At 41.2% G+C, this 27,213-nt stretch overlaps 1 protein-coding gene across 5 annotated transcripts in view; it reads left to right on the top strand.

Moving 5' to 3' along the window:
• Positions 1–27,213, top strand: part of DAPK2 (death associated protein kinase 2) — a 54,690-nt gene that overhangs the window by 9,327 nt on the left and 18,150 nt on the right. For all 5 annotated transcript variants that reach the window (XM_019280768.2, XM_019280770.2, XM_019280767.2 and 2 more), the window contains 6 exons: positions 4,943–5,039; positions 16,775–16,996; positions 22,024–22,162; positions 23,566–23,695; positions 24,812–24,860; positions 25,545–25,571. In XM_019280768.2, coding sequence (XP_019136313.1) covers positions 4,978–5,039; positions 16,775–16,996; positions 22,024–22,162; positions 23,566–23,695; positions 24,812–24,860; positions 25,545–25,571 — 629 coding nt within the window. In that variant the 5' untranslated portion in view covers positions 4,943–4,977. The remainder of the gene's footprint in view (positions 1–4,942; positions 5,040–16,774; positions 16,997–22,023; positions 22,163–23,565; positions 23,696–24,811; positions 24,861–25,544; positions 25,572–27,213) is intronic.

The following is a 27,213-nucleotide window of genomic DNA, read 5'->3' as shown; positions in this document are numbered from 1 at the left end:
ACAGGTTTGGGATTTTGGTTTAGTGTAACTAATGTTTTGTAATATAAAAGCATGTCACAGGGAATGCCTTGGTCACTTGAAGCTGGTTTCCTTAGGACAGAGGATACCGTAAGGAAAAGAAATGCGAGGCTGTTGGCAAGGGAAATGCTCCAACAGTTTTGTTCTCACCTCTGTTTTCTGTATTCTGCTCTTGTTCACTGGTGGATGGACATTTATCGTGTTTGACATGTATAAACCAGTCACTCATTGTCACGTAATTTGGTAATGACAGGCTAATAACTTACCTGTGCAGGGAAAACTTCATTAGAGGAGAGAAATAGAACTTACTTTCTTCTGCTCCTCTTGAGGCGGATTCTGTCACTCTCTACAGAAGAGTGGGTTTCTGTCGATTGATGTCCTGTACACACAGCACAAGCTGCACTAAAAAGGCATTTCTGTACTGAAATAAAACTGTCTATATCCAGGGATTGTACTGATGTAAAGTATATGTGTTTAAATGGATGCCTTAGAGCACAATGGGAAACTGTGATTTCTTAGGGTAAATATGATCCTATTTTATGGTAGGGCACAGTTTCGGAATGTGAGGAGATGAGGCAGGACGTGTTTCTAGTGCCTGAAACTGCCATCTCAGAGGCCTGTATTCTATTTCTGGGTTTGCTACAGCTTTATTACATGTCCGTAGGAAGATCATTCACACGGGATAAGCAATGCTTTGCTGCTTTGTGGTATTTGGCCTATGTAAAGGAGAGTTGAATACAGCAGTAAAAGGTGAAGTATTACATTCTTATACTAAACATATACTATACTATGGAGTATCATTATGGAAACACGGTAATATAAATTCTGAGTAGAAGCTGGCCTTCATATGAAAATGCTCACTGTGAGGAATCCCAGAGCAAAGAGGTGAGTAGAGGAGAGGTGGCCCCAGTGTGGCATGGCTGAGGAATAGACATGGCATGTTCTGTAAAAGGACACAGGAGCTCATGTCATCTGCTGAACTTGCCATGGAGCAATTAAGCTCTGGTCTGATTCAAAACTCACTGAAGCAGATACCTTCATCACCCTGGGTTTAATGAATTCTGGTGCAGATCCCAAGTGATGGGAATGGCTCTGACTCACTGAACTGTGGTACTGCTTGGGCACATTCCCCTGAAGTGTTAACATAAGGTGTGTATCAGGAAAAAAAGTTGGTTGTGGCTCTTTCCTCAGATCCTGAACAACTTTTTTGTCTGAGTCCAAGATGAATGTCCGTCTATCTCTAATTTTGTCTGCCTTCACTGGCCACCATAAGAAAAATCACCACCTGACTAGGGAAAAAAATTAAGGCATTCGTTCCTGCTTTGATGTACTTGTGCTTTGTACTTGTAAATGGAGTCCAGCAAAAACCTTGCAGTATAAGAAATCTTTGAAAGTGAAATCACCTTAGTTTCCTAAGAGCAGGGTATAATATCTGAGAAGGGTAACATTCATGCTTGTGAATGGCACTTCTATTTCAGATTAATTTTAAGCGTGTGAAGGTTATCTTTTGTTGGCTTACCCCATTGTGCTGTTCCAATGACAATTGCTTTGGGTCATCAAGTGTATGATGTATTTTGGGCATTTGCTGAGTGTGGCTTGGGTGAAAGGCAGTGAGGTTAACATGAAGCGACAGACATGGGAAACACCAATGCATCAGAGGTACAACTGGGTGTCTGAACACCATGCAACAGTTTTGTCTTCAGCCTTCAAAAGCAAGGCTCTGGGCTTGAATGGGTCCTTTGTGGGAGATTTAACTTACTGGTTTGACCTTTGCAGAGATGGGTGTAAGTTAAGAGATCAGCAGAAGGGATGAGAATTTCCTGGTTGTTTTTGCATGGATTCTATGCACCTGCAGAATCAGCTGTGTTCTCTGGAGGATGCTGGGAGATGAGTGAACTTGTCAATCAAACATTAAGGGACTGTGTTCACAGAGGCATTTTGGGTGGGTTCCCCACTCTCAGAGCAATCTTTTTAACTTGCTCTTCTGAATGGCAATGAACTCTTTCTTAAAACAAAGACTTTTTAGGTGTGTTTGCATTAATGTTGTTTATAATCATGTACCTTGAATTCTGATGAAGGGAGTAGTCAGCTTGAGGATTTACAATCTTTGGGCAAGTCTCAGCAGCATCTCTTATTACCTGGGCATTTTCCTGTGCTTGACTTTTTCATGTGCTCATGCAGTTCAGGAAGAGCAAAAGGTTTGGGGTTTTCAGCAAGGCTTGGCTACGTCCTCTGTTTGCATTTTTGAAGTCTGTGAAGGCTGAACTCAACCAACACTTCAGAAAATTCTGCTTTGAACAATTGCAAGCAATATATATAAACTTAGTAAGGAGCAAATAGTTCAGAGATGTCCTCATTCTTGTAAATATGACTAAAGCATTTATTGACTGTGGTTTCAAGCTCTGGGCAATAGTGGTCAGTGATCTTTCGGTGAGATTATGAAAGGTTGCTTGAACAATACAGTAATTTGCTTACAAAGTGAAATTTGAGTTGCTTATTTTCATTGAGGAGAAAAGCAGACATTTTTGTACCAGGCATGGACATGGTTTTGGGAAGGAAATTATTGAGCAAGAGAGTAACTGAACAGTTCACCTGGCTTCACCTTGAAAAACTACAAAAATATAGACAAAGCCAGGATAGAAAGTGGAAAAAAAATAACCCTTGTTGCAATGCATCATGCTCACCAATGCAAGTGTTGGTTTCTACAGTGTATTTTAATAGTGTGGTGGTTATCCTGGGCTTCAGTGTCACAACCTGTGTGGTTTCTCTCACTTGCCTTGGGTAGCTGGATGAGAGACATCATTGCTGAAGTACTGTTACACAGGAGGGCAAGGGAGGCCCATTTGTCTCCATTGCAGAGCTTTGAAACTGGGGTTTGATCAGGTTGGTAATAGAAATACAGCAGCCTCAGAGCCTTTGAGCCATCCTGTGTGCAGTGCAGACCTCCAGCAAAGCCACTCTCGAGAGTATGAAAGCCACTGTTGAGGGATGCCTTGCACCTCCCTCTCCTCCACTGAGGCACCTGCAAATGTGTCATGAAATTGTCACTTCTGACATGTGGCAGAAACCAGTGTGTTTGGGTCATGTACCAGCTGCATGTCAGTCATGACACACCACACCACGCCTGTCACCCCAGAGGTGTGCAGATAAACACCCTTCAGAGATTACAGGTCACAGTTCTGATGTATAACTGAAATACTTCTCATTTGACAATGGTGAAGCTGTGGCTGTTAAGTATTGATATAGTAGCCCTTCTGCTTGACATACAGCAATCAAATAATTTTTCTCCTAATGTGTAGGTTTTGCTAACATCAACTAAATATATATAAATGTATGTAGAAGCGCTAAGTGACTTTCTGTTCCTTTGAAGTAATAGAAGGAGCATATTTGGAAAGGAATTGATACTCAACATGCCACCCATGTATTAGAAGCCAGTGGTTTGTAAAAAGGGTGGGGCAAACAAAGTAACCAGTCTTTTTTCTGAGGTGAGTGAATGACAAACTCTTGGGTGTGTTTTGAGAAACTGTTTGATTTTTACAATGTATTTTCTGTTTACAATAACTGCTTTTGTTGGAGAAAAATCTTCAATTAGTGTGCATTTCAGTTTGACAGGAATACTGCAATTGCTCTTTGGTACTTAGTCCTGTTTTATGGGTCTGCTGATTGATCAAAACAGCTGAATCTTCTTGCAACACTTAATTGAACTTACTTCTAAAGGATCAAAATAGAGCTTTGTTTGCTTGTGAAATATGCTTCACAATATGCCCCAGTCAGGTGCCAATGACTGCTATTTAAAAATATGCAGGATCTGTATAGAGATACAGAACTTGGAAGTCCCCAGTGCATCTTGAAGCAAGCAGCATCTGTGATTCATAAAGCAAAGCGCATTACATTGACAAGCACAGATACGCTGTTGAGTGTAGAGATGTGTGAGAATAACTATATGTCTCAATGTGGTTAGGTTTTATTGTGGTGCTAGAGGCCTTGCAGCTATTTTACATATTCTGATCTAAACAGTGGATATTTGGGCCATTGGGCATAATACCAGTGTTCATCTCCATGGGGAACATCAAGTAGGTCATAACCTGATGGGCTGATTATTCTGTTCAAGTCTATTCTGTTATCATAACATACATTGCTGTGGAGGTGTATCCCAAGGAATAATGTGATTTCTCATCTTCTCATCCAGAGGCAGGCCAGCATAATGCACAGATGCTCCAATGCACCAGTGTGAGGCTTGTATTTCTAGAGCTCACAGAGCTTATCAGCTTAAAAGATTGTGTTCAGGAAACAAATTGCACAGTTAGAGTAATACCTGCAACAGATGCTGCTGGTGTTCTTCTCATTTGAAACATCTAGTGTGTGTGATGGAAGATGTGCTGAAAGCTCTGGAGATGGAATCACAATGCCTTTTTCCAGCACCATGTCTGTGTGCTGTCTTGCCTGTGTGCTTCAGGAGCACTGCCTGACCTGAGAAAAAGGAAGCTCTGCCTCGTGGTCTCCCTGGCTCGGGATCTGTCTGCTGACACCTTACTGAGGGAGTCTGTAATGTTAATTCTCATGCTGGCTCTCTTTAGTGTGTTGTGGAGGCTTTATTGTCCAAAACTTTGTCAAATTATTAGCTAATTGCTTTCCTTTCATTGCATTTGTGTTTCATGGTGTGTTCTGTGCTTCTGGTTAAGTATGTGCTTGGGTACATCAGTGGGGCCAAGAATCCCTTTCACTTAAAGGTGCTCATCTCTTTCCAGATTTGAACCCTCACTATTTGGCTGAGACTGCTGAATTAGTTATTTTGATTGATCAGTGGTAACTTTGGCCATGAATGAGCTGCAATGGATCCAAAGTGCCTATACCTCAAATGTGTGTTACTGACACTTAGCTCTTGGAAGATGGTAATGAATGTCGTTCTTCATTAATATTCTAGTTGCATCATCCTTGAGCATCAATGAAAGACCAAGTATGGCTTTCTTCAAGCAACAGAAGGTGGAGGACGTTTATGAAATTGGGGAAGAGCTGGGAAGGTAAGGTGGTACTGATGACACCACGTGAATCTAAAAGGTGACACATGGGGATATTTGCTACTCCTTTCTGCGTGATAGCCTAAATCAGTTACAATACACAAAAATAGCAACACACACCTTGACAAAGACTGCACTTTGGATGAGTTTTTTGGTGGGTTTTTGGGGTTTTTTTTAGATTAAATGTGCTAACTATTTTCCCTGTTTCTTTTCTTGCAACTAGGACAACAAAAGGTATGTTTGCATTGTCTTTTATAGATAGGTGTCACCTGTGTCCGTGCTTTAGACTTGAGTTCACCTGCCTGTTCTCAGAGCCAGCTGGGAACCAGGAACCCGTGGTGCTGTCACCACAGACACAGCACTTTCACTTGTCCTGTTGTTTTGAGCAGCACTCCACAGCACTGTTGTTTTCAGCTGGCTCCATCACTGACATCATGTTCATATGTGCCTGCCAAAAAAAAGGTGCATGTATTTCTGAAAGGCTTTACCTCTCAAATCTTCAGCTGGACTGGTTAATGCTTGTATATAGCTTTTAATGCATAAAGGCTTATCTGCAGGTATTAATTGTAGGTGTAATTATCAACTGTTACCATGCTTAGCCATGAGCACCTGCTTAAACACTGCTGGGTTTGTGAGCTGAATACCACAGGGCTCCCACAGTCACTGAGTAACATACAGTGCTCTGGGTGAGAATGTCTGGTTTCCGTTCTGTGTACAACCCTCTGATGTTTTTCTTTTTAATAGGCAAATAGCTAAATTAGGGCTATACACAGGTTGGCTTCTTTCCCAATGTCTGGCAGTTGGTTTTGACAAACAGCTGTGTATGTGCCATCACCCTTTTTCAAGGGCCAGTAATTGAGTTCCATTAAAACACTCCAGTTGAAGCTGTGTCCCTGTCAAATCTTATTTTTTCACTCTCAGCTACTTCAGAGTTTTTGAGAAGACTTCTTTTAAGGGGAAAGGGGTTGAGGTTTGTTTATTTGTTTTCCATTCCATTCCCTCTTAGGAAGGCCTCAACTATTATATTTTCTGTAACTGCTTACTTTTAAGTATTGCCTAGTACTGAGAGTCTGATGGTGAAAACCTGACAACAGTGAGCAGTAAAGAAATTCAGCATGTATGCAGGGTATAAAAGGTGTGGTTTTAAACCTAGGAGGCCCTAGGTTAAACAGTCAAACTACTAAAATGAGAAACTGGAGACTGAGTAGTTTATTTTTACTTTGGTAATCTTTGGGAATCTTTTGAGATGATGAATATCACTCTCCAAGCTGATGGATATTGGGGATTTTGAGTGGAGAAGTGTAGTTGAAACAATCTGGCAAAGGCTGGCAATTGCTGCTTGAATCAGCCTGAGAGGCTGGTCAAGGCTTGTATGGTCACAGCAGCCCTCCTCTTCTGGCTGCATGTATAATGTCACAGTGTCTTGGTGTATTTTCACTTTCAGGTTTTGTGTGTTAAATGTGCAGTGTCAACTTGGGTCATCATGGCTCTGTATCTCTGAACAGTAACTCCTGATGAGGACCAGTGACAAATGGTATCTCGCTTTGCTAGAAGGAAGTTAACATGCTGGACAGATTGCAGTGACTGATCTTTCCCAGTGCTGACTGGTGCCCTTAGAACCTGTAGATGCCTTTTATTAGCTCACTGTTTGCAAGAAGCTGTTAGTTGCTGACAGGTAGAGGTAGGTTAAAGGATTCATTTATTATCATTCTGGCAGCAGAAGTCACTTAGAAAACAAATGTTTTCAAATAACATCTGTGAAGAGTCTGCCCTGTTCTTGTCCTTCTTGCTGGGTTTGTCACTTCTTGAGAACAAAACTAGTTGTTAACATAGGCCTAGTGCTTGTTCTAGCTGGGATTCAGCCCTGAGATAAAATAGAGGATCTCACTGACAGAGATCTGAAAGTCTTTGCACAGCACTCAGGGAAGGATGCTCCCACCACAGACTGCAAAGGCTGAGCTCTATCTGGTCTGGTGATGAAAGGAGGCACTTCCTGTCATTGTGCAGCTTTGAGGGTGACCACAGCAAAGCTTCTCAGCTCCAGCTGCGTAAAACCCTGCAAACGGGCCGTGTGGGCACTGCCCAGCCAGATCATCCTCAGGATCCCTGTGGAGCTGGAAGCAACTGGGAGGGGGCTTTCAGTGCAGTTGTCTCGTGTGCTGCAGCAGGGGTTTTGCAGAGAGGGGAGCAGGTTTTCCATGGCTGCAGCTGTGTGCTCTGACCAGCTGCTTAGCTCCAACATTCCCTCAGTCTTTCAAATATTAATCTTAGGTATACACTTCTGTTGCTCAACTTCTCCAAAGGGTACATACAGGGAACAATCTGTCTGGCATGTGGCATTAGAGACAACTTGCTGATGGCCTTGTCCATTATATCAGTTCTGTTTGGGAAGCTTAGCATGGCCTATGCTGACTGCATGCAATACTTCAAATATACATATGTAATCATCTCACTTCCCTCAAGATAATACCAGTCACTTTGCAAGTCTGTGGGGAATGAGGTTCTCTAAGCATAGGTGAAAGGAAGCTTAAAAAGAGGACTCTCTAAAGTGAATTTAGCAAATTCCAACATTATAAACAAATAATACAGCTTTAACAGTTTGGCCTGTTTTGAGGAGCATCCTGGCCTAAGCCATTTGCAGGGATGTTAATGGCATGCCAAATCAGTGGAAATACTCCTTGAAAAATGTGAAGAAGTGAAGACTAACTTGTCTTCTTGGGAATATGCAGCAGGTCAAATAACTGCTTGTTCTTGTGGCAAGGGAGGTGACAGCTGGAGACAACCAAGAATGGAAAGTCTTAAATCAAGGACAAAGTAGGCCCAGAGAAAGAACAACTGCCCTGCTGAGCTAGGGATATAGTTTCCAGGAAAGTGGCAGCAATAATGCTCACTGGAAAGCCTTTAATATAATGTTTCAGTTGTGGTTTGGATGGGTAGCTGTGGCTCTCTGAACAGAAAGTGGTGGTGTACAAATGTGCAGGAGCCCTTTCCAGCTGTATTAGCAAATGCTGATGGTGGTGGTAGGTGCTGGAATTTGAGATGTGCAGTGTGATTTATAAAAGGATGTACCATAGAGTCATTAATCTATTACCTAAATGTTGTGCCAGCCAGGCTATGAGAGCTGTTGACATTTGTGCCTTCTGGGTAGTGTCACTGTTACATGTCAGTTGGGGCTGAGGGTAGGAAGTGTCATGGAGCTTTTTGCAAAGTGTTTTGTGACAGTGCCCATTGAGAAAGTGTGTTCCTGCAGGGTGGTGTGGGCCTGGCACTGCTGTGTCCTGGGACAGTGTCCTGCTGCTGCAGCTCAGCTCTGTAGCGTGCAAGGACTCACACTTAAAAGAGAAAAAACAGACATACCTTGGAGTGATATTTCTGTGCATGAAAGTCTTCCCCTTCCCTTCACTGTTGTCCTTTCCCTGTAGGGAAGGCGCTCTGCCTTCCTCCATAGCGTGGGCCAGCCTTACCTTACCTGCCACTCCAGTTTCTTGCCTGTCTCAGTGACTGGGAGCTGTGCTCATCTCTCATCTCCTGGGCCAGTCAATGCCTTCATGCAGAAAATAATCACTGTGATTTCTGTTGATTAGTTTGGGCATAATCAAGCCTCCAGTTTCTCAGCCCCTGCTGACCTGGGCTGTGGTTTCATGGTTAAAGCCAAGCTCCTTCTTTCATCAATGGCTTGTTATGCCTCCTGTAGTTCCCCATTTCCAGCTACAAGTTCCTGCTTCCTCTGTGTTTGTGTGTGGAGGATCAACTCTGCTCTCTGAGACAGGAGAAACCCTATTTTCTGGGTGAAGCTTTTAAGGAAAGCAAATGCAGCATTTTACCTGTGGTAATGGGACCTTGGAGCCTGGCACAAGTCACTGTTCTGACAGTGTAACTATTAAATATTTATTTATGTAGTGAAAACAAACAGCAGAGATAACCCAGGTATTCTTTGTAGGGCAGGAACTTCGAAATCTATGATAAAAAAGTCATGGCACCCAGCTAGTTGGAATCTCCCTTCTAAACAGAGGGGTGTGATTGCAGCTGGGAAATTTACCCTTAACTCACACCACACAGTATCTTCATACCAGGAATGTTTTTTTCTGACTATAGAAATTGCTCAGTACTGCACTTTGTCAGACATGAACTTTAACTCTGTTCTTAGATTAGTTTGCACTTTGAACTAGTTCTTTAAATTTTGAAGAATAACTTTGGATTGTTTTATCCTACAACACACACAAAGCAAGTCTTTGTGTTTGAATGCAAAATGTAAATTTAATTCCTGAGCACTACCCAGCATGTCTGTTAATGTTTCTTGTTACAAACCTTCTTAGTCATGTTTCATGTTGTGAATCTTCTGCTGAAACAGTTTTGGCATCTGGTGCTTGGTCACAATCACTGTGATTGTTATCAGCTGTCTGATACAGTCACTGTTTCTGAATTTTTTCTTCTAAGTTCTTCTAGCAGGTTTCCCTGTTAGTTTTCAGTGCTACTTTAACTATTTCCAAACTTTTTGTTACAGAAAGTGCAGAGAAAATTGAAGGGTTTATTGTTCGGTTTTTTCCTAATAACAAAGTTGCTCTACGTACGGTAACAGAGAAGAACTGGCCTTGGCCTTACTTTGTAGCAAAGGCATGCATTCCTTATCACCAGAATCCAACTTGATGATGGAAATGATGTCAGTGTATCTCCTCAGTCCATGTCTGGCTTTGAAAGTATAATTAGAGATGAGTGACCTCTGTGGTAGCGCTCACAAATCTTAAATTTTGTAATGCATTTAACCACTGAATATTAAGCAGAATATTAATCCCAGGAAAAAGACATTTAATATTAATCCAAATCTTTGTTTTGCCATTTCTGTAAAAATAAAACTATTTTTTCCATTTTGCATTGTAGTAGAAAGCAGATGGAAATTTCAACAGCTGAAAAAATGTTCTCTGTATAGTATTCATTCCATACTTTTAAAATGAAATATATTACTTATGAGTAAAAATGCACATGAAATAAACATTGTGCAACTCAAATTCTAACAAGGATAAAGCACTGGACAAATTGTTGGCATCTGATGCAGACTAGAGCTCGCAGGTGCTGGTCTGATGGTCAGGCTTAATTTGTCTCAGGTGACATCTATTAATCCTTGTTAACACTCTACACCAGCAGTTTGAACCAGAGTGAAAACCTGTTGTAATGGCTGAGCAGTGAAATGGGAGTTTCGGCAGCCCTTTGCAGTTTTGGCCTTACAGATAATTTCCTAAAGTCTTGAATAAAATGCCAGCATAGTTTCCATCTGTTTGATACATGTGGAAGGAGAAAAATCATTTAACTGTTTGGCCATAATACTGCTCCCCTCTTACAATTCATGTGCTCCCAGGTATATTAGTCAATACCTAGGTGGATTTGGACCTTTAAACACCCAGGTGCAGCGTGCTAACCTTCCTCATGCGTGTTACAGCTGCCCTGCTGGTGCTCCACATAGCGCGAGGAACAGCTTATCAAATCAGCTATTCCTGCTGAGCATGAGTCAGCTGTGACCTTCCCTGCCTCTCTGCACTCTGTTCATTACCACTCTGAGCACTGATACTCAATCCAAAAGCCAAGTCTGATAAGCAGAGAAGATTTTTCATCGTGTGCATTTTGTTATTGAGCTTCAGATTACACAAAAAGCTTGCCAGGCTATCAGGAACTTGCCAGAACTGCTGGGCTCATGCTCCATTACTGCTGACTCTGCACCTCCAGTCTCAGGAGGAGCTGATAAGGGCCACATTGATGGGCAGGATTGGGAAGTTTCCAAAAACATTGAACAGCTTCAGGAGATACTGGTGATAATTCTGTAGGTGGCACAATTTCTTGTGACTGACAGCTAAGGACCCCACAAGGTGTTTAAGGTATTAATTGTGTTACTTCACTTATAGCTTGTAATAATTCATAGCATTGTTCAGAAACATTAGATTTATCAAACTTTCTTTGAATTTCGAATGAGCTGCTCTCTGCTTATTCCAATAAACCAGATCCTTGTGTTAGAGTCCATATTCTACTCTTCTGACTCTTTCCTGGCACTGGACACAGAGATCACCTTTCGGTCAGGGTGTGTTGGTTACCTTTGTGTGAGTTTAGAGAAATGTGGATCAAAGGTGCCAGACAGTGACTTTATCAGAGACAGGATATGTCCAAAGGTGCTCAGCACTTCCCTTCAGGAATATTGAAACTTCTCCTCTAAAGTCACTGTGCTCTAGAGCACTACACAGTCAGTAAAACATGAGATGTGAGTGAAAATGCCAGTGTGTTTAAAAGTTGCGGCTGATTTTTTTTTTTCCTCTTTCTACTACTTTTTAGTAGTCAAGCAAAATTCCTGTTAAATGCTCTATTAAAAAAAGTTTTGGATCATTCTGGTATAATCTGGCATCTGGTAGTTTAGGTTCTGTGTAGTTGCTTTAGGAGAGGTAACCACATCTGTTGCATTTTTTTGAGGGGAAAAAGGAAAGCAAACATGTAAACCAAAATTCAATTTTATTTGAAGCTTAAACAGAAGTACAGTGACATTTGTGGCAGTTTTATTCTTAAAACTCTTTATGAAGTTGCAAGAGGTGTCATCAGAGGATTTAACAGAAGATGATTTTGGGGTTTTTTTTAGTTTCATTCCAGAAAGCCTTACGGAAGCAGTGAGATAATTTCCCTTCGGTAACCTTGCCATAGAATTGCTGGTTTGCTGTTTCAACTATCCTACTCGAATTTCTTTATAAATGCTGTGATTAAATTTCTGCTGTACCAAAATCCTGGTTTAGTCTAAAACAAAAAGTCTATAAAAAATAAAAATGTACTGCAAATTATTGTCATTTACAGAAGGCTTTTACATCTTCATAGTTGTGACCACAGTCTTCCTGCAAAAACCCTCTAGCGAAGTGCTTTTATGCATATATTTTGTGAACCTTGCATGGTTGAACTGTGTTTCATAAATGAACTGAAAGCATAAAAATGGATTCTCAGTGTTGTTCCCCAGCAGACTCCTGTCCTCTCTGCTGGGAAGAGCATGAAGTGCAGTTACAAATAGCAGAAGTCATCTCTGAAGTGTAAGCAAAGCGGGGGGAGAGTATTTAGCTTAGTAAAACTACGGTTGAGCAATTGCTCTAATCACTTGGAAAAAAAAAAGGCTGAGAAATATGTTTTCCTCAAATTCAGGAAGAATTCTCCAGGGCTTTGCTTTGGAAATTAGCAAAAAATACAACCATACATGGATAAAATTATTAGTGTATTTTTTCCAAGAAAAAGAAATAGGAGTTAAAAAGATGGAAAAGTAATACGATGCAGACTTTCTAAGCTTGAGATGACCAGTTAAAACCAATCCAAATTTAATAGTGGCAAAAAGGCATGAGGAACAAAACTGTTTACATAATAACAATTGATGTAACTGAGAATGAATTACCCTCTTCGCTGAACTTAACATACCAGCCTCAAATGTAGAGAAGCCCTGTGTTCAGGTTGGCTAAACACTGTTATTGTGGTTATATTTATGTCTATTAATTCAGACATATGTACATGATGATTTCATAATATGTTTTTAGTATTTTTAGGCTATCATGCATTTGCAGTAGTGCCTGTGAATTTAAGCAGTTAAAAACTAGTTTAGGTGCTGTTAGGTTTTATTTTAGCTTCCTTTCAGGTCATGTATTCTTGTGCAGGAACACCTAGTGAATAAAATATGAAAGATTATAATTGCACTTCTAGTGATAACTAGAGACATGAATTTAATTTTTATCCTTACCCCATATAATGTTATTTCATTTTCCAGTAGCATTACAGACTTCGGGAAAATAGGTACAGAAGGACCAAGGTGTTATTTTTCATCAAGCGTGTAGGAACCTAATTACTGTTAAAGTCAGTGGGAGGCTGCCTAAAATCCCTTCCAAATCTGTTCCTAAGTAAATTGTCCTGGCTTGTATAGGGAGTTGTGTCACCTCTTGACTGGCAGAATGCCAGAGCACTGTCCTTTGCCAGGTTCATTTATTTTTCAAAGAACTTGTTGAAAGCATATTTCAGTGTAAAGTGTATCTGGTCAATGTGATCACATATATGTCTTTTATGGGAATTTCAAGTCTTAACAACTACATCATTATCATCATATTTTTTAGAATTCTTTACTGAATGAAATGAAGTTGAATATGAACATAAAGAAATAGACTGAACATGTTGGAAGGGAAACATATGTTTGGTATTTGGGGAAGAAGTGGTTTGCTCTTCTCAAATGACAGAATCACCTTCCTGACTTCTCCCCACTCAGGCCTCAGAAAGCCTGACTGAGCCTTACAGTACAGGTAACCTCTACTGTCATCTCAGTGCTTTGTTTACATATTTTCAGTGTTTTGAGAAGAGCTCCTGAGCCATGCAGTGTTTCAGGAACGTTGGAGGAAGACTGGAATAAACCTATACCTGTGCAAGCAGTTGCTTAACGGCTCTCTTTATTCTAAAGCTCTGGAGCAGCAGCACTGCTAGGCACTGGGGCATTCCAGACTGGCAGCTGCACTGCTCTTCCTCTCAAGTAACATTCTTCCCCAGAGCATTACCCTCCAGAATCTGTATTAAAAGGAATCTTTGACAAAGAGCAAGAAGTTGTCATGTTATTCCAGATTGTGCAGCTTCTCTCTTCCCGCATTTTTTCCACATCCTCTCCTGAAGTGCACAATGATTAAATGAGCTGAACTTGTGCTCTTCTAAAGCATGCTTCTGAAAATAGACTCCAAAACCACCCAGTAATATTGTCTCTGTGTTCTTATTCAGTGACAAACCTCCTACATGATAGTAGCAATGCAAATGATAGGTTGTGTTCATTGCTGGCATAAATGCCATCCTTAATGATGGACAGATTTGATGTTGTACCTAATTATATTGTAACTGACAGGATGCAGCTGCTATTGTTCATACTTGTGAGCTGCTTCCACAATTGAGGACAGCCTATGCTCAGTGTGTGACAAGGCTCTTGTACAGCTGTCGAAAATATTTCTGGAAGGGAACAAATGTAACTTCTTGGAAAAAAAATTTTAAAAATTAGGAATTGTAGTATCATTAAGTTTGGAAAAGACTTCAAAGTTCAATGTCAAAGCCATGTGCAGCCAGTTTCTCCAGGAGAATGCTGTGGGGGACAGTGTCAGAGGCTTTACTGAGGTCCAGGTAGGCTCTATGCAGAAGTTTCAGCCTCTGAGCTTATCCTGTGTGTGTTGTAAATATTGCTGTTCATGATCCAAGTCGTCTTCATTTCAGTCATGTACTAAAACCCATGAATTCTGGCAAGGTCTTTGGCTGAAATCTGAGCTGAGAAATTTAGTTTCAAGTCTAAGGTCAGGTACAAATACCCCATGTGAAATTATCTAAATAGCTTCATTTCTCAGTGCTGTCAGCTTAGGTGGCAGGGAGACATACTTTCCTTTCTTCTGGTTTTTTCCTGGCCTAGGTCAAAAGTTTTGGAAGCTGTTACTGTTTTATTCTTATGGTCTGAATGCAGATGCATGAGGAGGCACAAAAACACTGTTGTCTTGGTCCTGACCTTACGATCTCGGTAGTTAACAAGAAATCCAAAGTGTCTGACTGTGACTGTAAAATGCCAGTGAGGCATCCACTTGTTTCACAGCTGAATGGGTCTCCATGAGCTCTTCATTGGTAATTGCATTGTAACTGTCTTAAATGTCCCAGGCTAAGAAATTGTGCATTTGTATTACTCCCTATGGCTTGCAACCTCTTCTCCTCAGTCACAAGCTGTCCAAGTAAAGACTTGTCTGCAAAAGCCTGTTTTTGAGGGAGATAGGAAATGGCATGAAGGCTGGGACAGGAGCAGGAACGGTGTATGTTGGTGGCCACACATGCAGGGGAGTAATAGTAGTTTACAAGGGAGTTGGTACTGAGATAGTTGCAGTCTGGGACAATTATTTATGTCAAAGGAGAAGACAGGAATTCCTATGATGTGTCATTACTACTTTTGTAAGCTTTTGCATAAACAGAAATGTACAAAATCCACAGTATCACTGGAATTTCTAAATGCAAAAGTAACTGTGTTTGTTCCCGTAATCAGCACTCATAAAAAAATATTTTCTCCCGAACTTTGACAAAATTTTTCCCAGAGAGAATTCAAGGAAACAAGCACAGGAACATTAATACCATGTTTCTTCAGAAAGTCTGGACCAAGCAAGATGCATGTCTTGCAAAATATGATCAAACAAGAAAAACATGAAACCCATGATGTTTTACACAAGCAGCTCGCAGCGCTACAAAACAAACTCTGTTTCTTAAAGAATGTCTAAGGCAAGTTTGGGGATTTTGTAGTGGGAATTTCTCTAGGGTTTGGAGGTAATGATAAAAGCAGGAGAAATATGAATCAATTAATGCATGTGACAAATGGCCACAGTCTCGATTCCATTTGTGAATGATTATTCCTAAAGGGATAAGTACACTTGTCCCATCTGTTCCTGCCTCTCTCCTGAGAAGGGTTTAGGATACGTATGAAAATGAAAACCTAAGAGAAGTATGTCAGGCTGCCTGGCATTTGTCTGAACTCTTTGAAATGAGAGGCTCCCTCTGCTATAGGGTGTGAGCCTTTGAGAGCAATTGAGCACCAAGCAACAGCCTTAATTTTTAATTTCTTTGCCTTTGTATGTTTAAGACAGACTCCAGTCAGATGTGTGTGTTAATGAAGCACTGAGTACAGCATCTAATGAGATGCTGAATATAATTGTTGTGTATGCTGCATAATTTAAATACCAGCTACTTGCATTTCTCATTTACCAAGCCAGTGAATGATACAATAATACTGAAAACAATAACAGCTCAGTGCTTATACAGTGTAGTCATGGGGGGGGGGGGGGGGGAATGCACTTAACGAGTTTGTGATTCTTATAAAGAGATCCTGTCTGATAAAATCACAGTAGCTAAAGGTTAAGGTTACCTGTAAGATGAGTCTTTTCCTTCCAAATCTGGATATAATGCCCTGAATAAGGAAGTATCTGGTACTGAGTGTGTATTCTGGGACTGGAGATCTGCCAATTCCTAGGAGATAAGGCAGGAATTTTGCAGTTGGACTACATTAGGAGCCACAGTGAGGAAAACTTTATTAGCAGTTTGCAAGTACATGCCTTTTGACCTTAATGCAGTCACTGTACTATTTGGTACAGGGGGAAGTTCTTTGTCCTTGAGGTGCAGTGAGAAACCTGTGCTTACTCTAGTTACATTTACAGCTAAATTATCAAATGAATGCATAAATATGAATAAACCTTTTTTTTTTTTTTTGAAAATTGGTTACTGGAGGCCAGTTTTGCATTTCCAAAGAGTTATCATTCCTTTGAGTACTTCTCTAGGGACTATTCTTAAGACAAATATTTTAATGTGTGTGTGTCCTTTCAGAACACCCAGTGCTGTGTTGCAGACTTGAATGCCGTAAGCGTTACCAAGTGAAGGAGTGGTAACTTAAACTTTTTGAGGCAGATCTTATTCATTTAAACATGAACTGTTTTTTAGAGGTTGTAACTCTCTTTTGTCAGACATTCTTTGGTTTTGCTAAATTTCAGACACAGTAGGAGGTTACCTTGTTATGCTCTACTGCCTTTGACTGCAGAGTCCTGACAGTCCTCACTCTTGTACCAAGAACAAGCTTAGTAATGCTTAGCAGTGCTGCTCAGGGCTTGCAGGATCAGGCTTTGTGTAGGACTGGCTTCTTTGGGAAGCTGTGATTATGTGAAAGCCTTAAGAGCATTTTTGTTATCTCCTTGTCCTCGCAGTGGCCAGTTCGCTATAGTGAAGAAATGTCGAGAGAAAAGCACCGGTGTGGAATACGCTGCCAAGTTCATCAAGAAGCGCCAGAGCCGGGCCAGCCGGCGCGGGGTGAGCCGGGAGGAGATCGAGCGAGAGGTCAGCATCCTGCAGCAGATCCTGCACACCAACATCGTCAAGCTGCACGACATCTACGAGAACAAGACAGACGTGGTCCTCATTCTGGAGCTGTGAGTAGGGGCACTTTCCTCCAGGGATGGCTGAGGTGAACAGAAACCAGAGAGCACTGCAGAGGCTGCCGGAGCACAGGGGCACTGATAAATGGAGCTGTTGCATTCTCAGGCTTCACAAATCTTGGCAGGAGCATTGAGTGAGGTTGGTGGTAAACAGGCCCCCCAGTTCATCCATGTGCTCTGGGGATACAGGTGTGCCTGAACATCAGCTGAGGTCATTTGATACTGAGCCAGGAGTCTTGTCAACTTGAAAGCAGTTTACTAATAGAGGGATTAGCTCATGTCTGCCTAGGGCTGCCCTGACATGAACCTTGGAGGAAGTATAAATGGCCACTGAATGCTCATTTCATTTTACTTCCTACTTTCATCTCTTTCAATACATGTGAGGCCATCAAGCCTTTTCCAAAATTTGCAGCCATTCTCACTATTCCCTTATTCCTCATTTAGATCAGCTAGGGGAAAAGATGGGAGGAGGGCAAGGGAAGAGGGTTTTTTGATCCCTACGCATTTACTATTGGGGATGAATAGCAGCAGGATGGGAATGAAGAAAAGCTGTTTACTCTTGTGCCACCATGTGAGGGGGGCAAACCCCTGCCATTTAGGTCCTGCTGACAAGTGAACTTCCTCACCCCTACATGCAAAATGATGCAATTTTTCAGTGTGTATGGAGCAGGAAATACAGTCACCATGGTGGAAGTTTGGTAGACCATATATTCCCTAGGACACCAGCCTGAACCTTGTATATGGAATCCTGGCAACAAGGCTTTTATCCCTGAGGGAGCTTTCTAGGGAGGCCAGCTCTTAGGCCAGGGAGCATTCCTGGAGATTAGAGCATGCCTGGAAGGTGGCATGTGAGTGATGATGAGCATCTGTTAACTCTGACATATATGTCTATGGCCAAATGTTGGTCTCGGTAGCCAAGCTCTGGCAGACAGGGAAGGAGCTTGCTCTTTCTCACCAATGACTACTTTGGGCTAAAGCAACCTCCCATTTCATTACCTTCTGCTTTTTTCTGTCCTCATGTGGCCTGACACATTTTGTGTGTCCTTCTGTCAGGCTGTAACATATTGCAGTTTGTAAAAGTCTGCATGCAACAGAGTTTTGACCTGATTAAGGCCTTTGCATTCAGCTGCTGTTTACAAATTGAGGATAATGATAATTGCTAATAAAGATAATTAAATTCTCCCTGTAAAAAGATAATCTCTTCCCCTCTGACACCCTGCTCTCAGAGTCTCATATTCCCTGCTGTTTATCAAAGTAAGTGTTACAGCACCTGGCCAACCAGTCTTATGGTACAATCTACAATGGACTTCAGCTTCAAAAGAATGGCCTCAGTATTGCTGATAATTGAAGAAGCTGCCCTGGTGTTTAAAAGAGGATTTGCCTGAAATGTTGACCATCTCCCATATTCACAGTGCTGGCACAGGCAAGACTATCTCCTCTTTTCAGACTGGTCAGTTCTGTAGGTACTGGTTCTCCTGTTCAAGGGCAGGGCCAAGTCCACTGCTGTGAAGTGCAGTTTGGCAGGTACACGGTTTCTCCTTCCTTCTGCACATTGTCCAGGGACTTGCTCCCCACAGCTTTCTGTGACTTTGTTGTTCCCTGTCTCCTGGGCCCTACCAGGAGCCTGCTTTGCCCAAACAGAAGCAGCCTGGAGGCAGGTTGGATTGTTACACCAGTGTCTCCTCTACAGGTAAGTGTCAGGTTTGTATACACAAAACAGCTCTGTCCAAGAGGTAAGACAGCATTGTTTGTCTTTTGTTGGACTTCAAATGAAAAGTGAAGGTATTATTTACTTGCTTCCTTGCCATGATATTAGGTGACATGGTAAAAGGGAAAGAGAGGGAACCCAGAGGAAGGAATTCTTCTGTAACAGTTGAGAAATGAGCATTTGCAGGTGGTGATTTAGAAAATAAACCTCCCTGGATGTTCAAATGTAACTTGATGCAGTTCTGAGTGTTTTAGTGCAAAGGAATTAGTGTTGAAATGTGGGGATTTTCTGGGATTCCATAATGGCTGGCTTTTGGAATTGCTAAATCTCCTCTGCTTGAGGGTTTCTCTGAATTCAGGTGTATAACTTGGATAAGAATGATCTTGTAATAAACTGCTTACCACTCTCTAGGTACAATTTACTGAAGCCTGGTTTTAAAGCCTGAATCTTTGTTAATGAGAAATCATCACATCTCTTCTACAGAATTTTCCTTTAAATTACTCTTTTAAGAGTAATTTAATGTATTAGGTTATATCTCAAGAGACTGGAGATTAATATACTGTTTTTCATGTATGCCCATCTCTGATCTTCAGAAAATGAAATGCTCATGTGGTTATTGTAGAAGAGAGTCTTTTGCTGATGAAGTACCAGGGAGACTTCAAGCTCTCTGAATCTTCTTTTTCTTTGGTTTGTTTCCTGTTTTGTTTTTATGTTGTATTTTATGTTGTATTCTGTAGCTTGGAAAGCCCCCTCCCTAGCCTCATTCAAGGTTAGTGTGAACTAGAGAGAAGTGAGAAGTACATCAAGGAGCTCTCAAGTAAATGTCCTGTGATCCTCGTTCTCACAGGCTGCAGTTTCTTCAGTCATGCCTTGGGCATAGCTGTTTGCCCACAATGTTGGTGAGGTTGCCATTGGAGCAAACTCCCTGGTGTGCCCTGAGCAGTTGACCCAGCTGGTTTAAGTGCCCACTCTCAGAGGCAGCAGGAGAGAATGAGTATTAAGTAGCTCCAGTCTGGGCAGCTGAACTATTTTCTGACATTGCTTTGTGTAGCAAAGGAAGTTGCTCTGAAGGGAGTTGCCAGTCTCCTCCAAGCAGGAAGGTATCCTCAGACATCCTTAGCAGAGCAGAATGGCTCTTCCAAAGTGGCTCAGCTTGTGAGCTCTCCTGAAGTGGAACCTGCTTCTGCAGGAGCAGAGACTGGGCCACCTGGGCTGTCCTCCGGCCTTAGAGAGATTAAGGAGTCCACCTTAAGAAACAGTCACCAAGGAGATTTTACAGGGTAAAAGAGGAAGAGAGAGCAGTGTGCCTACATGGTTAAATTCCAGAAAAGTACAAGAACGTCCCCCAGTGCAGCTGGTGTCCTGATGACCGGATGGATCCTCTGCCAGAGGTGATTGCTTAAGTGCACTCTGAATAGAAATCATTAAATAAATGGGACTCGCCTGCTCTCTGTATGCAGATTTCACCAAGACACTATCAGGTTTTTCTTACAGATTTCTTTACTGGTTTATCACAGTAGGCTGTGGTAATTGTAAAACTACTGAACCAAGGCCTCTAAACCTCCTACAATATGGAAAGGAGACAGTGTTCCCTGTCTCCTGAAATGCACAGGGTACAACAAAATCTGTCCAGAAAGGCTGATGGTAGTGCTGAGACCGTTGGTAGGTGTCACCTAAAAAATAAAATGAAGAGATCAATAGTCTCACAGGTTGAATAACTGAGATTAATAGGAAGGAGAAGGTGGCAGCCAAAGACAGCAGTTGCAACGTATTTCTGGGTCATTTAAGCTTATTTTGTTTGCCAGCCATTTAGTTGTAACAATTAAAGCATCAAGTGACTTCTGCCCAGGTGAAGTGAGGTGACTTCTGCCCAGGTGAAGTGAGGTGACTTCTGCCCAGGTGAAGAGTCCTGCCTCACATTGTTTAGAAAAGTTTCTGACTATGTGAGAGGTGTGAAAAAAATATCCAGTAATCAGTGGGCAAGTCACTATGCCCTGTGTAAGTCTCTGGATCAACAAGGCACGTGTTCACCCACAGGAGCAGCAGGGGAAGCTACGACACAAAGCCAATGTCTCTGTGGCTTTTGGCATGCTGTTCTTGCTTGCAGTGGACTTGTCCTTGCAGGTTTTGTAGCTATTGACAATAGCTTCCTCCAAAAGAGGCAGAGTATGGAATTACCATGTTGTCACTACCAGTGTTGTGTAGAAGCCTGGGGTCAGAGGAGTCATTCCCCAAAGGCCTCTGGAGCACCCAGTGTGGACTGACTTGTCTGTGACTCAGGGCACCTGGGGAACTCAAAGCATTTGGACCTGCCAGTGCTTTGACAGGTAGTTCATCCGGCAACAGGGCCAAGAGCTTGTCTTCCAAAATGACTGTAGGGTCTCTCAGGTCCTTTGCTTGCACTCTGAGCATAGGTGGGTGGTGCACCAGCACCCAGGAGTAACAACTGTTTTGTGGGTGCCCCCAACAGTGAATCTGAATGAGAATAAAACAATAATGTTAATGACAGCGTGAACTGGCAACAATAAATGTAAACATAATTATGAATAACAGCTGCCAACAATGCCTAATTCAATATTTAGGTCATCTTGTTTGAGATAAACAGAAAAATAGCACTGGAACTCTCAGGACAAGGCACAGAAATGAAAATAAAAGTCTTATGTACTAATAAGGATGGAATGTATTTCAGTTTTGATGCGAAAACTCATAGTAACTAAGAGTACTTCTTTGATTTGGGAAAACTGATTTTGGTACCTTCAAGCCTTCTACAATCTGCTTTCTTCTTAAAAAATTCAGCACCAAGTAAATGCTTTCCTGTTACTTATGTCAGGCAAGAATCATATTAGAACATGGTAATGGCTGTTCTGGAAAGAAGAGATTCTGTTGGCACATTTTGCTACCTCAGGTTCTGATGGCAACTGCTAAGGGAAGTAATTCTTTAGCAGTTATTGACTCTTACAACTTGCTCATACAAAATGAAAATGTTGAAAAATAGCAGTTGAAGTGGTCAAGTCAACCTTTTAAAATAGGTATGTATCTGGGGATTCAGCAAACAAATGTAACTTGGTTTGATCCTTTGTGATCCTTGCAGCATCAATGGAAAAGCCAGTCCTTCATTTACAGGGAAGAGAGCTAAAGCCAAAAGGTAGTTTGGGCACACCTGGGACCAGAACACAAAAGTCATGGTTGTCTGCAGGAGTAGCCTTTTTCTAACTGTGTTGAAGTTCTTCACTGCTTCAGTTTTCTGTGCTTACACTGATTTTATGGATTACAGTGCAGGAGATAAGGGGATGTTTTCTGGTGTGTTTTGCAGGGTTTCTGGAGGAGAACTTTTTGACTTCCTGGCACAGAAGGAGTCTTTAAGTGAAGAGGAAGCAACCAGGTTCATTAAGCAAATTTTGGATGGTGTGAATTACCTTCACTCTAAGAAAATTGCTCACTTTGATCTAAAGGTAAAGATGCTGATTTAGACTTTGGCTGATCTCTAGCTGCTAATTTTGATATTTAATACCAGTAATGTCAGGTGGTCAATGAAGATGTTGCAAGAATTGCAAGATAGAAATCAGAAAGCGTAAGTAAAGAATAATTTTGCTGATAGTGACTATCAAAGGACCTAATATATTTTCACTTAATAACACTCCTGCATTTTAAAGGACTGGGTGTGGAGTTTGGCAAATATTAAATTATACATGTATTTTTAAGCAGTGGTCTGATTTGATAGAAGACGGTTTGTCATTATCTCATCACTTGACAGGGCTCCATTGGCTGCAGTGGAGCTACAGTGGTTTATACCACCTACGGAATAAAACAATCCTCCAAAAGGTAGTGACAGTGACTTTTTGCCATTTCAGTCTGTTCTGTCTGCTCTAAAGAAGCTTCCATTATGTATCTATATCCATTATGCACATATATGCCTTAGATCCATGGAAGAAAACCAGACTTACTACCCTGAGGCTAAAACATGCTTGGTCCAGTAACTATGACAATAAATTATTCATTTGCTCTGTTTCCCAGTGCAGCTCTTGCTGAGTGTACATGTTAGCGGGAGCAACTTCCACGTTAGGATCTGCTGTGGAAAGGCCAGGCAGCTGCCAGCAGGGAATCAGATTCTCTCACTGCTGCTCTTGAACTTATGATTAAGTTATGACAGATTAATGCATTAAAGCTCATCATGGGAGATAAATTGAGCCCATAGTTTACTCTGAAACCTGTGAATTTGGGCTGTAGTAGGGAGTAGCTAAGGCTGAGAAATTTAGTTGAAGAAAGAAGTTTATGAAACATGTTATATCTGGTAAAAAAGTAAAGTCTGTGGTTGAACATGTTAGTTTTGATTTCACAGTTCAAGCTTCAGCTTTTTCTTACAAAGCTGTGAGGAATGCCACATTTTCTTTTAATACCTTGCTATCATATATGATCTAGGACCTCTGATCCCAACTCTTCTCATTTTCTGGACTGTTCAGCTGGTAAATCCTGGATCTTTCCTGGCCTTGTTGCAACTGTTAATTTAGTCTCAGAGAAGATAATTTTTCCTTCCCTGAATAGGTTCAGCATTTAACAAAACATCTTCCATTGGCTTACAATACAGTATAGAGTCAAATGGGACAGATATTGTGAAGTGTAAATTCACAAAATGTCAGCAAAAATACTGAGCTGTGCAGCTCTCACTCAGGGTGAGGCAGTGGCATTTTGTCTGCACCAAACACCTGAACTGCTTCGGCTGCCTGCTACCTTTATCAAAAGAACTGTAAATGGTTAAGCACAGGTGTTGTATATGTAAAGGAAAAAAAAGCACTTGAAAACGCTGTTACTTTCAAAGATATTTTATTAACATAGATCTATCTTTTGTTATTTTTAGCCTGAAAACATTATGCTTCTAGACAAGAATATCCCTATTCCGCGCATCAAACTCATTGACTTTGGCCTGGCTCACAAAATAGAAGATGGAGTTGAATTTAAAAACATATTTGGAACTCCAGAATTCGTAGGTGAGTGACATGTTCCATTGTCTTGTATTGCAAATTCCAGAAGAAGTCGACACAACTTGTCAAAGTTAAAAATTGAAGGATAGAAGTAGTTTTAATCTTATTTCTATCAAGGTCACTTAAATCTGGAGGCTTACTTTATTTTTCTGGAATAGGCAAAGGTGCTTTCTGTAAACTAGATGTGCTACTCCTGTGAGAGTAGGCTGCTGCCAAATAAATATTTAGAGATGTAAATTCAGGATTAAGATTGTGAAACTCTGCAAATACAAATTATAATCTTTTTACTTGTTGCCTGGGGTTAGTAGATCTCTGCACTGTGGTACATGAGTCAAAATTACATGGGTATCTCTGTCATTGCTTTCTAAGTAAAACTACCTCACACTGCACACCTGCTGAGTACTCTCATCTCCCCTTACATTTTTCCATGTGGTTCTCTTTTTGCTCCTCACTGGTCATAATTCTGATTTGTCTCACTTGGATTTTAAGTTAATCCTGCTCCTTTCTACTAGTTTCGGTTTTGGGCTTTGTTTGGGGGGTGGGTAGAGAATTGTTATTAATATTCCAGTCAAACACAGTTGTCACAGATAATTTTTTTTCAACTTCTTTCACCCTTGCTCTTTTCTCTTGCATGCAGTCTTGTATGGGGATGTTTTCCAATGAGGAAATGTTTCTTATAAAGATAATAGAGTTTGACATGGATAGCAACGTAGTCTGGCAAGTAATTTCAATCTCTTGCTCAAGGGCTCTTTTCTGACTGGCCTTTACAAACTTGCTATAATGCCACCAGTTAAAAAAACAAAAGCTCATGCTTATGGGCAGCAGCATTCTTGGGAGGTGAAATAATTTGTTATTTGTTGTATTTTGCACTATAATTACTATATAATGTCTGCTTTACCCTTACTCTTGAGTTGCATTATGCTCCAAGTTACTCTAGATAATCTCTTCTGAACAGCTGTGAACTTGAATGCCTATTTGGGCTACAGAATTATAAACAATGTATTCTGTAACTAACCTTCCCCTCTCCCCCCTTCTCACTCTTGGTAATTCTTGGCCTGCTACTACAGCCTGGTAAAAATTTGTTACCTCAGTTGCTGATGGTTGATTAAATGTTCCTTACAGCTCCAGAAATCGTAAACTATGAACCACTTGGACTAGCTGCAGACATGTGGTAAGTTTTGTAATGTGTTTGTACGTTTTTTTCCAGGTGACTCTACAATTACTTTTTCCTGTTTTGCTCTTAATAGAATCCATTGCACTGCAACAAATTAAAAAACAACAAAAAAACCCTTAAATACAGTTAATGACTTTGTTCTGTCATTCTATTTTTATACATTCTTTTTAATTAAAAGGTAAGCATTTAATTTCTGCAAAATTACATTGAAAAACTGGAGTGATGGCAGTTACAGAGTTAACTGTTTGCCACTGTCCACGCAGAGGACCACTCTTAGAAGGAAACATGTTCCTGCAGAGCTTGTGACAGCTTTATTTATAAGAGCACTTCATGCAGAGCAGACCTGCGTACTAGTGTTGTCTACTGGGAAGGCAGGCAAAAGAGGTCACCCCAAATAAAACATCCTTGCTTCTGTTCCTTTGTGTTCCATATATGCACTGCAATAAAATACCCACTGAGTAGAAATACACAGAGACTTCAAATATCCACATTACTTGATGTTATATGTAACATTTTTTTTTTCCCCTGAAACCCCATTCTGTAAGAGATGCTAGCAGTTATCTAAAGCCACAATGGCTCTCCTGCCTCTATTGCAGCACCTATTGACTTTTGTGTATTATGCACATTAAGAAGAATACTGGTCATGTAGAACTCCTGAAATTAATGTCTTTTGTTTTTTAGGAGCATAGGAGTCATTACCTACATACTGTGAGTACAACAGATTCACTCCTGTAGAAATGTTCCTAAAGCTCTGTTGCACTAGTACAGAACAGTTCTTCCCTTCAGTCATTTAGGGACCTGCACACATGGGGTGGGCAGGGGTTTGTCTAAAGGACAGGGGTTATCCTGCAGCCTTTTCAATTTAAAATAAGGGGTAAAAGATGAGGGGCATTCTGAGCAGAAGAAAAACAAATGTCTCTGGCATCACTGGGCATTTCTGCTTCTTATGGGATCTCATCAGTTCCAAATGGTAGAGGATGGAAAAGCCAAGTGTATTAATTGCTCCTGAAATGACTGTGAGCTATCAGTGTGAGAGCATAGAAACAGAAAGTGTAACAGTGCCATTTACAAGTTGGGTTATTTCAGGTGAAAACAGGGAAGTTTTTATTTCCTTGTAAAGGCAGCACTCTAGATTATTCTGCAATAACGTCACCCATTTCAAAAAGGTGAATTTAAGCTGAAAGAGGAGCAGAGAAGTTGACCCTGGGAACTGAGAATTCAACTTACAGGAGAAAAAAAGGGTTTGTTAAAGCTAGTAAAGCAAAGGTTGGTTGGGGATATCGTTACAGTCAGTAAGCATGAAGGGAAAAGTAGATCGCAGAATACTTTTTAGATATAGATACTCTTTAGAAGAAAAGTGTGTCAACTGGTGATGAATAAATAAAAGGAGGGAATTATGACATGCTTGGGCTCTCAAAGAAATGAGTTTCTGTGGGCATCTGGGGACAAGCAGTCAAGAGTTTTAAGATGGAGCTTGACGATTTGGGGAGCTGCTTGTGTGACAATGAATGCATGCAACAGAGGAACAGCACTCCTTGCTTTTCCTCTCATTTGACATGAGACTTACAGGAATGGTCAATCATCCTTGATCCTAACTGCTTCCATTGAAATCAAGCTCCTGTGACTCCTGGGGAGCAGGAAGTGGATACTATATGCTGGGAATGTCTCACCCTGGGCTTCAGCTGCTCCCTTATGATACTCAGAGGAATAACTTGCTGCCAAACTTGATGAAGGTGGACTCTTAGATGGATTTGCACTACTCAGGGATCAGGACAAGTACAGAGGCTTGAAGGGGAAGGATTGTCTTTTCAGTGTGGAAAATAAATCTTGGCCTATACACAAGGGTTAGACCCCAAAAGCTGTAAAAGAGAGGTATGGTCTGAGGAATCAGATTCAGTGCAACAAATTCCCTTCTTTCCTGCAGTGCAAAGAAAACATCCCAGAGAAAAGTTTGGGATATTGGTTGAGCCCAAGCTCAGGTAAAGGGGTTTAAAATACTGTCAGACCTTTGTTTTTTATCAGCACTGATACTGGTCTCCACTGACACACCTGTACTTGCCAGGACATTAAACTTCATAAATTTGTAAAATGGGTGTTCCTATGTGATGAGAAGAAAACTTAGGAGTTGAGCAGGTGGGAATACTTAGCATGTGATTAGTGATGCACAGAGCCAGCTGCTCTTCAGGTCTTCCTGTTGCACTGAGAGGTCTGTGCTGGGGCAGAGTAATGGAGCAGTTCCTGTACTGCATCCAGCATAGGAGATCTGTTTTACCTTCTTGGCTACTAATGATTGCTGTGGTCATTAAGGTAGAATAATGTCTCCCTACAAATGATCAGGAAGAAAAGAGCA

The sequence above is a fragment of the Corvus cornix genome, chromosome 10 (assembly GCF_000738735.6).
Source record: "Corvus cornix cornix isolate S_Up_H32 chromosome 10, ASM73873v5, whole genome shotgun sequence".
In the NCBI taxonomy this organism is placed as follows: Eukaryota; Metazoa; Chordata; class Aves; order Passeriformes; family Corvidae; genus Corvus; species Corvus cornix.
The sequence above is the reverse complement of the archived record's forward strand: the minus strand, read 5'-3'. Positions and strand labels throughout refer to the sequence as shown.